The sequence below is a fragment of the Poecilia latipinna genome, unplaced genomic scaffold (genome assembly GCF_001443285.1).
Source record: "Poecilia latipinna isolate Pla-1442-1.1 unplaced genomic scaffold, P_latipinna-1.0 Scaffold4024, whole genome shotgun sequence".
In the NCBI taxonomy this organism is placed as follows: Eukaryota; Metazoa; Chordata; class Actinopteri; order Cyprinodontiformes; family Poeciliidae; genus Poecilia; species Poecilia latipinna.
Window position 1 is genome coordinate 21,450 of NW_015116640.1, and position 10,472 is coordinate 31,921.

The 10,472-nt window shown below is 42.7% G+C and overlaps 1 protein-coding gene and 2 long non-coding RNA genes across 4 annotated transcripts in view; 1 reads left to right on the top strand and 2 right to left on the bottom strand.

Moving 5' to 3' along the window:
- The window catches only part of LOC106942074 (protein FAM46A-like), a 9,904-nt gene extending 8,774 nt beyond the window's left edge, over positions 1 to 1,130 (bottom strand). Inside the window, exons 1-2 of one of the 2 annotated variants that reach the window (XM_015025250.1) lie at positions 965 to 1,130; positions 672 to 848 (exon numbers count right to left, since the gene is read on the bottom strand). In XM_015025250.1, coding sequence (XP_014880736.1) covers positions 672 to 821 — 150 coding nt within the window. In that variant the 5' untranslated portion in view covers positions 822 to 848; positions 965 to 1,130. Of the gene's footprint in view, positions 1 to 671 lie in introns of both variants that reach the window. The other variant, XM_015025249.1, reaches the window with a different exon arrangement.
- Positions 1,131 to 3,458: 2,328 nt separating this feature from the next.
- LOC106942072 (uncharacterized) lies at positions 3,459 to 8,658 on the bottom strand. The gene is made up of 3 exons (XR_001423537.1): positions 8,445 to 8,658; positions 4,075 to 4,194; positions 3,459 to 3,979 (listed from the first exon to the last, which is right to left on the bottom strand). It is a non-coding gene; the product is annotated as an uncharacterized LOC106942072 (long non-coding RNA).
- On the top strand, positions 8,651 to 9,803 carry LOC106942073 (uncharacterized). Its single transcript, XR_001423538.1, has 2 exons — positions 8,651 to 8,739; positions 9,480 to 9,803. It is a non-coding gene; the product is annotated as an uncharacterized LOC106942073 (long non-coding RNA).
- Positions 9,804 to 10,472: the final 669 nt, after the last annotated feature.

Consider the following 10,472-nt stretch of genomic DNA (forward strand, 5'->3'; position numbering starts at 1 on the left):
TTTGTGCCTGCTAAAAAAGCGAAAAAGAAAAAAAAGTAGAAAAAAAGAGAGGGGGGTTTGGGGGGGGGGGGGGGGGAGTGTCCTGTAACAGCCACCCGTTCATTTTGAAATTCTAACTCTGCAGTTTCTTTTCCAGCTAAACGCAAACCTAAGTATCAGGGGAGGCGAAACGTGATCTGATCACACTGTTCTAGATCATATAGGCCATGCAAATGAAATTTACAGAGAGAATATGTAAATACTAGCTCCATACATTCAATACATTCTTGGAGAATTTTGCTCGTTCTCATGGAATAAAACTAATTAATCTCTATTAAATTAAATGTACTTAAATTGAGGATCATCTTGAGATGAAAAAAAGTTTTTTAAAAAAGAAAGGAAATTAAGTTCTGGGTGTGTCTAAGAGTGATAAAAGACCACCAGGGGTCGTTGAGGACTTTCAAAGCGAATAACTAAGTTACTGTAAATTATTCATTTAAATTTGAAGCTCCAGCCAAATGTATTCAGTTTGCAGGCTTAATAATAGATTATATGTTGTTTTTGAGGGGGGGAGGGGGTTCAGTGGACTAAATTAGTTGTTTGTAAACTTAACTAAACAGATCTTCCTACTGCCGCTGCTCGAAATTAAAATAAAATGTAAAAAGAGAGTTGGGAGTGTCGGATTACCATACCTGGACGATCTGTCGGGGTTGCACGGACAGAGTGGGGAAGTTTCCTCGGCCGTGGATGGGGACAGCCTCCCCAAGGATCGAGTCCAAACGCTGCACCTGATCCCACGACAACACACAGAACCTCCGAGTCTGATCCAAAGCTCCAGACATTTCAGTCCCAACTTTTTTCCCCCCCGACTTAAATGAAAAACAAACAAAACAAACAAACAAAAAAAAAGGATGGAATTAAAAAAAAAAAGATTATATATATTAAATAAACAATTAACAACCAGAGAATCTTCTTCCAAAATCACTAAGATCACCGCGTATTCCTCTCGGGTCAGCGGCTGGAGCAGGTCTGGTTCAAAAACTGGACGCGGTGGAGAGAAAGAAAGTTTTAGGATTGACCGAGATCAGCAGCTTCCTCCTGCCCTGTGTGCCGCTGAAATCCGGTCACTGTGCAAAGCGCCGATTCATAAGGAAGGTCCTGGAGGCTTAGAGAGCCTCCTTATTAGCATGGGCCGCAGTGATTGGCTGCTGCGTTTGGTCATTGATTATGGACGTCCTGCATGCAGGGAACACCCTCCTTCTGACGTTCGGTGACAGCTTTCTGCTCCTCCTCCTCCTCTGCTCTGCAGCAGCTGCATGCTGGCACAGTTTTCCCCTCCGATCATCAGGGATCCCGAGGAGCATTACCTCAGGCCCAGACTACAGCTGAGCCCGAGTCTGACTTGAGTCTGATAAAAAAAAAAAAAGTAAGAACTGGGATAAGACTGCAGCTGCTCGGAGCAGAGGCGGCCGAAAGTTATTTGAGGGCCTGAGCAAGTTTTAAAGGGGGGAGAGGGGGGGGGTTTCATCACTCTATGATGAAACACTTTTGCATTCTGTGATTTGAAAAGAACTTGCTATACAGCTAATTAGTGACTCAAATTCCTTATTTAATTTATATACTGAAGCGTGAACGGTTAATAATTTACTTGCTGTAGACAAGGTTTGTCGTTTCTCCTTCTTTTTGCATCTCAAGTACAATGAAAGAAAGTATTTTAAAGTTTGTTTAAATTATTGGCAGAATGCGAAGCCTAATGAGCAACAGCTTACAAAACCCTGAAGAAAAACAAAAACAATGTCGCTTAGTAAAAAAATTTATGTAAAAAAATAAAAGATGATTTTATTTTAAGATGAATTCAAATGTGATAGCCCCAGATGTTTGGGCTGTCAAGCAATAGGACTTTTTATGTTGGATGATATGGAAATTCATCAGAATCAGAATCACAATAAAATCTGTGATTATAATTTTTTTATTATTTTTTTTACTTCTCTACTCATGAACAGTTAGCGTATGCATGAAACGCTCTTGAAACTCATACACAAGCAGCTGGCATTATTAATTTGGCCTTAAGCTGTGCCTCTGTTAACAGAACGTTCAACTTTGAAGTTATTTGCGAGTGTGATGTACGACCGCTGCTGTCATGGGAGAATTGACGTCAGGACGGGACCTTCTGCAGCCACAAATCTAATGATGCCTCATGCCGACCCTGCGGCAAATACAAACTCCACTTCTGCTTATAATAAGGGCTGGCCAGAAGCCACGTATTAAAGAGATAATTTGGGATTTTTGGAAATGAGGTTCTGTTAAAAAAAAAAAATTAAATAAAAAAAAAAATAGAAGCAGTTAGTATATTTTCAAATCCAGATCAAGAAAACAGTGAGTCAGAGAAGGCCAAAAGCAAACATCTAATGTCTTGAAAGTGCTTGAACCTTTGAAAAGTCGAGTAGTTCATGGAGACGCTGCTATATTTTGCATAGGATGGTCATTTACAGAGAAGCCAAAAGTGATTAACAAAATAACTTTGAGTTTCCCACCCAAGTAATTATCAGCTTTAATTTGAATAGATCCTTAATGAAAATGTGACAATGCTTCAAAGGTTAATGAAGCACTGTTAAGTTTTTGAGATTGGTCTTACCTGACTTTGGTACAGTTAACTCTTAGCCAAATAGATCTGGACTTTACTCCACACTGAAAGGATCCACCAGCAGTTTTTACATTAAGATATGTCCTGAACTCAGATTTGTGTCCAACTAGGAGATGGAGGAGTCCAGAACCCAGTGGAGGAGCTGCGCATCCCGTCTGGCCAGAGAACATGTTTGGATCCCCAGAATGAGCGCTGCTGGCGAGAGGTTTGTTAGAGTTTCCCTCTTTCACCCACTTATTAATAGAGAAAAGTAATGGATGAATGGATATGTTCTTATTGTTTCAATGTCCTTTATCTGTCGTGAGGCTCAGCTTACATCTCCCATGGGGAGATTTGCATGTCTTAACAGGTACAGTAGAAACCTGTGACCTTTTAGACTTTGATGCGTCCATTCATCAAAACAAACTCCCCACACAAAACGGCTACTAATTTTATTTGCTCGGTGTTGCTCACAGTCAGATAACCTTTTCTTTGCCCTCCCGGTTTTCTCCGCTCTGCCTCTTTTTCTGTGTGGCAGGTTGCGTTTTATTAGCTTTGGTGCCTTTTACAAAGACATTCCTGGGGTGAAAACAGAACGTTTGCGAGCTTTTCTCCCAGGAACTGTAAGTGTGGCACCGGTTTGAGGCGGGCTTGTCTGCACGTTTCTTGAGTGTCCAGAGTCTCTGGTCTTCTGTGACTGGCCTGCGGTCGGACCTGCCTTTGTCTTTACGCCTCATCTCGTCTTAAATGGAGCCTATTACGGGCTTAAATACCCTAAATGTCTCATAATGATGGTCCTGACTCAATCATAGACATTACTCACAATAGCAGACATTACTACCTCAGTGATGAGATGGGCCTTTGGATTGTTTCTGTTTATTCCAGCAAACAGCAGAGGTGGGGAATTTTCCCTTTTTAAGGTAATAATTAAAAATGTCCACCCCCCCCCAATCAGCTCATCATACATTTCCACACTGCATGTTTACACGCCCGTAAAATGTTTACAACAGACCAAAGTTCATCCCGTGTTGTTTCAGCAATGCAGCCATTAAACAGACACAATCACATGCGCCAGTTCACGTCATTATCCTCTCTCCAAAACACAAGGGTGTGTGTGTGTGTGTGTGTGTGTGTATGCGTGTGTGTGTGTGTTTGTCTTCTTCTGTGTTTCATGCACGTTTCAGCTTGTGTCCACAGCTGGAGGCTAACAGCTTCTCGCAAACCTCCGAGGACTCAGGCGGTGATCATCAGGCTTTGGCTTTTTGGTCTCCACAGCAGATCACTTGAAGCACTGTGATGTCAACACCGCGCTGTTTCTGTGGCAACAACATCCACGACCGCTGAAGAGCCAGGAAGCGGCGTCTCCAGCCGAGGGTCCTGCCGAGCACACATGAGACACATCATGCGTCATGCGACTATAAATAACCACCCTCGCGCTACTCGTGCATTCTGGGAGAAGAGCCGTCTCTTACCTGAGCAGGGATGAGAAAAGTTTTTTAAAAGCGTTTGGTGGTGGGGGCGGCGGGCTGCAGATAAATGTCAGCCCCTTTGACATTCTCACGTTCCCTCACAGCTTCGTGTAAGAGGGAGCGCTGTTGATGTAGAGGCAAGATGTTTATTCAATTGGCAAAAACAATTATATCTTAGGGTTTAAAGTGACGTACTGTTGAAACGCTATGAGCAGTTTTGTATAACTCTCTGCAAGTTCATTTAATGTAAATCCAGATTAAAAGCTGAAGCTGACAGCTAATCTCTGATGGGCCACGACCAAAGTGGATTTCTATTATTGTGAATCAACTCTAGGGTCAAATACATCATTACTCTGTTTTACAAAACTTTTCATTCATTATCACAATTTCACTGGATGGTTATTTACACAGGAAACAGAGTGTTCCCCCTGGGACCTTCCCGTACTGAGAAAGGAACATGCATAACGTTTCTGATCAGAGTGTCAAATAGGAAAACAAGGCAGCATAAAAAGTTAGAAACATTGGTCTAAACGAAAACTTGTTGATTTTTTTTCACCACATTGCATTTATTTTACTCATTTCTCTTCTGCGTTTGCAGTCGTAAGACTTTCTCAAAGAAAGATTTTGTTGGTGGAGCGCCGAGTTCTGCTTCGATTTCCTGTATAAATAGTTATTGACCTCTGAGTAAAACTACCACGTGACGATGGTTTAAAGGTTAAGAAAACAGTCATCCATTGCCTGCTGGGATGTTTTTGAGTTTGGAGTTGTTTAAAGAAGGCTTGGATTAGCAGTTAGCTTCAGTGCCCAGAAACGCAAATGAAAACCCCAAGGCAGTAATTGTTGTTGTAACATGATTATTTTTTTTTTATCCTAATCTTCAAAAATAGAAATTAAAAATACACAATTTTGCGAGTTTTCTATATTTTTGACTAAGGTTTTGTCACAAAATGTGACGTTGTTTTGGTACGGTAAAAGTCTGTTTGGGCGCTCAGGAGGTAGGAGTTTGTCCTGTAATCTGGGTTTCCGGCTCAAAGCCCCATTCAGCTCGTCTCAGGTTTTGTGTCCTTGAGCAAGGCACTTCACTCACCTTGCCTGCTGTTGCTCTGGCTACAGTGTAGCATACCACCATCAGCAGCATGAATGTCTGCATGAATGGGTGAATGACTCCCCCTTTGAAGTCCTCTAGACTAGATAAAACACTACAGGCCATTTACCATTTGGATCTGGGGGCCTTTTTGTCTTCAGCCTCTGTGACCAATTATTCTCAGAAATGGACGACTTGAAACCTTGGAACAAAACTTAACCTTTAAAATCCTGAACTATCCTTTACCGCCCCCACGTTACTCCATTTAAAGCAGGTACTGCAATCTGCTGGATGCTCTGTTTATCCCGCAGGTTGACATCCTGCTGGAACTAGAATAACTAAGACTGTGAGCCTTGTAGGTGCGGTGAGGAAGCCCGTATTTAAACACACCTTCAATAAACTGTACATTAGACCAACTTTCTTACCGGAGATGCCCGTGAGCAAACAAATTTAAGACGTCAGTCTCTGGTAAATAGTTTTAAATTACCTTAGTGAACCGGTGTTGTTCCGCCTAGTTAGTTAAGAAGTAAAACGACGTTAGTGTTGCATTTTTCTGCTGTTGAGCAGCGAGAGGAAGTGCACCGGTGCAGCGGCGCAGTCTTCTTTCTGTCAGCCGCACAGACACGAGCAGACGTCACAGCAGGTTGTAAAAGCGTGGCTGGAAACTGACACTGACAAACAATGAGCGCTTAAGTGTCACCGTGATGAATTGTGATACCACTGCGTTTGTCACACTGGATGAGTTGTGGAGGTAATTTTCTTACCCGTCTGTCAACTTTCCTGCAATTTCAGTGAATTATTCCCCCAAGAAGACTTCTTTTTTTTTTTTTCTCCCCCCTCCCTCGTATTTTGACGCCGACGGACGTGTTACTGAAGGAAACTGAGTGTTTGCTATAGTTATAGTGCGTCATGTGAAGCTTTTGAACAGCTGAAAAACAAATGTAGCAGCCGGCATTTACTGATTCGAGCTGATCCGAATCTCTATTGAATTCAACTCTGACTGCCCAACATGGCAGACGGAGGCCGAGCGGAGCCTTCAGGCTGGACATGATGGATCCAACCATCCATAGAGAGAATAAGAGTGCGATAAGAGTCCGTTTACTTTGCCGGATTGCTCCATATGACAAATCTATGGGACTTGAGGGCCAAGATTACGCAAGCAGTCGTGCTGCTGACGTCAGACTCCCGTCTCGTCCTGCTTGATTTATTACAGGAGTGCTTTGGAGCACAGATAAGGGAGATGCCGAAAAACATAAAAACATCAAAATATGGCAGAGACTCAAGTGGTATCACTGCGTAGAAGCGCCGCAACCTGTGTGAACGCCTTCTAGGGCACCGTCAAATAAGATTAAAGTAGAGAATTGAGCTAAAAGCTGGCAAATTTGGTGTTGGCAATTGCTGAAGTAGATTAAAGAAAACAACTGCTGTTGCCTGATTGTTGAGATAATAACCATGATGCCAGTATCTTAACTGATAAAACCTGGAGTTATAAATACAGTGGCTTGCAAAAGTACACTTTATCACATTACAACCACAAACTGCCTCTTATTTTATTGGGATCTTATATAATATATCAGTCAGCAGTAATCAGTTAAATGCAAAGTGGCAGTGAAGGGACGCAAGGTTCACAAAAAGTAAAATAAATCAATAAAAAATGGACTTTACCTTTTTATCACCGTCATTTATTCTACTGCTACTAAATAAAATCCTATTCAAGCAGCTGCCTTCAGAAGGCATCTAATAAGTAAAACACCCAGCTGAAATCCAGCTGTCCTTTACTGGAGCCAGGGCCACATTTTACATTAGTAAACAAACAGCAGCATGAAAACCAAGGAAGAGACAAGACCAGTCAAGAAAAGCAAACTAAAATGGTTGTCAACCAGAACGGACAGATGAAAGAATTCCTAGCTAAGATGGGACAAATATTTTTGACTGGTTCCATAAATCCAGCCTTTATGGGTGGATGGCAAAAAGAAAGCCATAGGAGGAAGAAATTTATAAGGACCCCAGTTCCCCTAAAACCACCATCCCCACCGCCGTCATGATGCGGTGAGGCTGTCCTTCACCGCGTGTTGGGAACCTTTTCAGACGTGACAGGAAAGGTGGATGCGGCGAAGACAGGTCGATCCTGAAGCAAAGGATACTCGCGCGTTAGAACGGCCCAGTCAAAGTCCAGCTTTTTTGACTGAACTGGAGCTATCCTACAAAGGAGAACGTCAAAAACACAACTCCCTATGCATAAATAAGCTAAAAGAACTGCAGTTGTTGTTGTTGTTGCGCTGTAAAGTGGTTTACAGAAGTGTTGACCCGAGGGGCCGGGTACACAGGCATTACACACGCTTACCGAATATATTTTTAAAATATGTTGAAACTCAGGCATTCCTTTCATTCCACTTCACAGTCATACACTACTTTGTATTAGTCTTGTATGAAATCCAAGCCAAAGGGATATGAATACTTTTTTGCTAGGGGCTGTATGGTCAACTGTCCCCATTTGGATTTGAGAGTATTTTTAGTAATGGACCTCAGTCCCTTCTCGCATGTATCCATGTGAGCTCCACTGGTCTCCAATCCCCCACCCAGTAACCTAGAAGAGGGGCGGTTGTTGCATAGCTGGAGTTCTCTGGAGCTCAGTGGTCAAATATAGACTATGTATTATGTAAGGCTTGTCTCGCTTTACAATCTGAATGGGTGTAGCTACAAAAAAAAACTTGTTTGTGTGGAATGTTTAAATAAATTACAAAAACCCTACAGAAATGCCTTTTACGGCTTGTTTGGCGCATAATCTGATGACTTTAAACGGAGAATTGTTTCCGTCACAAATCCCATCGGTCACGTGTCTGGAATATCCCCATGCATGTGACTGGCTCCCTACCTATAGAGGAGCCTGTATGTAAGGAGGCGTTTGTTTAGGCCTGGTAATAAAATACCCAGGCCTTCTTCTGTATGTCTGGGGTTTAAATCATGTTGGCTCTAAATCCGCACCAGCAGATGTGTAACACTCCCTTCTCAACACGTTTAAAGCAAAAATAAATACTGTCTCTTTGAAACATAATTTACCGAGAAACAGAAAAAGACACGGTGGAGTGTCTTGCTGAAGGATTCGTGTTGCTTCGACTCTTTTCACGTTTCGCTGTGTTACTTAAGATTTCATGTGACAGGGCCAACATAAGGAGTAGCTCAGAACTGTAAAGTTAAAGGAAAACATGGTTTTCAAGTTGTTGTGTTTTTTGTTTTTTTTGTTTTTTTAATCAATAAAAATCTTAAAGAGTTGTGCCTCATACCTTACCTTGATACCCCTAAAATGAAGAACAGATTTGGAAAGTGCAGGATGTTTCCTTTCTTTTTATCAACCACCTTTTGTCTCGTCTGGAGCTGCGAGCATGAGCCACCATTCACGCTGGCGACCCAGTCACGCTCAGATGTTATACAGTTTTCTCTGCGGCCACTTAGGTGGAGATAATGATAGCAATGCAGCTTCTGTAACGTCTACACAGAGGAGAAGAACAAAAGAGCTGAAAAGGAAGGATACGATGATTTGTCACCGAGCGTCGTTGCAGTTTTTGCAACCTCGTACTTGAGAGGTAAATAATCCACACTGTGAAAACAGCACATCTCTCCTTTCAGTGTTACTTAAAACAAGTGTCCCTTCTTGTTTTTCCTTCTCCTGCTTGTAATCCGACCCGCCGTTTTCTTTGTCTGCCGTGTTTGGTGCCACACTCTGACCGGAAGTATTTAGCACCCAGAAATTTCAGGTCCGCCGAGACGTCTCGGCGGACTCCAGTGGGTACAGGCGAGGAAATTTACACCACACAGCCTTTACAGTAAAGTACACAGCAGATCGCACCGAGAGATATGATTTCTGCCTTTAGGGCCATTGTAATGCTGAAAGGAGAACCTCCCCACCTCTCAAATCTGATTTAGCCACTGAAAGATTTTTCTTCCAGCGTCACTGTAAACACCTAGAAGTTTCTGGCCGTAATACAATACAGTTTGCATGACACGACAAGCGATGCGATTGTGCTGCGAACCAAAACGTTAAGTGTAAAGATGTGAGCTGAGGTGCTTACAGTGTGCAGATGTTTCTGAAATAACAAATCCAACCATAGAAGCGCAAATGAAATAAGCATCTCCTGCATTTTCCCTCGACACATTTGCCTGCTGAGGACATTTTATGTTAGAAGAGATTTGCCTTTGTTCACTTCCTGGAGCATTTACTAGAATTGAAGAGGCAGGCCGACTTAGCAGCAAGACCTGATTTTTATTCCTAGAAACACGTATTGCCGTCTCTTTCCAGTAACTCACCGTTTTCCTCAACTTTTAGATGGTGTGAGAGAAAAGCACATCACCTGCCAGACAGCAATTGTTGTCAGCTGTTTGACGCCTACAGAATGCAGCACAACTGGACTAAGCGAAAGCGCCTGACATCTGAAACAGCGGCATTATCTAACACACCTGCAGGGTCACACTCTGTTCATAAGAGAAAAAAAATCCTGCAGACAGCACCCTCTTTGGATCGCCATCCAGACCTCACCTGGAAGGAATCCTCGCCGTGCTTCAGGTCACGAAGTTCTTTTTACTACCTGAGCAAGAACAAACGTACCAGACTAATAAACGTTTATGGATATTGATAAAATAGGTGTCTAAATGAAAACAAACCTGGATCGTTTTCTCTGTTTATTTTTTTTATTTTTTTTTTTTTTTTTTTTTTTTGAAAGGCCTGTGGGGGTTTTGGGGTGGAAGGGGAAGATTTATGTGCGCTGTAACTGAAAGCAGACAGGAGTAAATGCTGCACATGTGGCCAAAAGCCCTTCTGAGTTACAGTGGAGAGACGGGCTTCGTGTTTGAGACAAACGAAATACTTCATCTAACTGCTGCCCAATTTACTACCTGCCTCCACGAGTCAGTTTCGCGTCGCACTCCCTTTGTTGTTTGAATAACAGAGCGTCGAGCGTAATAAGCGTTGCGGCTTCATTCCTTAAAGCCCAACTGGCCCGTACGTCGCTCGGGCTTGTCAGGAATATGTCTGGTCGTGCCTTTTCAGTGACTCAGCATCCGCTATCTATGTGTCTGACCTTTTCATGCCTCTGACTTTATTGTCGTTACAAAACTGGGCCATGACCACGTACAGCAGGTTCAGTGATCCCTGCGGCTTAATGCGCAATCATCTGTTTGCGCTTAAGAGACTCGGAAGGCAGTATGGCGGCGATGCCGTTCTCTGAGTGTTAGGTTTAAGTCACAGGAAAGTAAATCAGGAGCATCGTCTCGGCATAAAGGTGTTATTTTAATGGAGGGAAGTATACGGAAGAGGATTAGG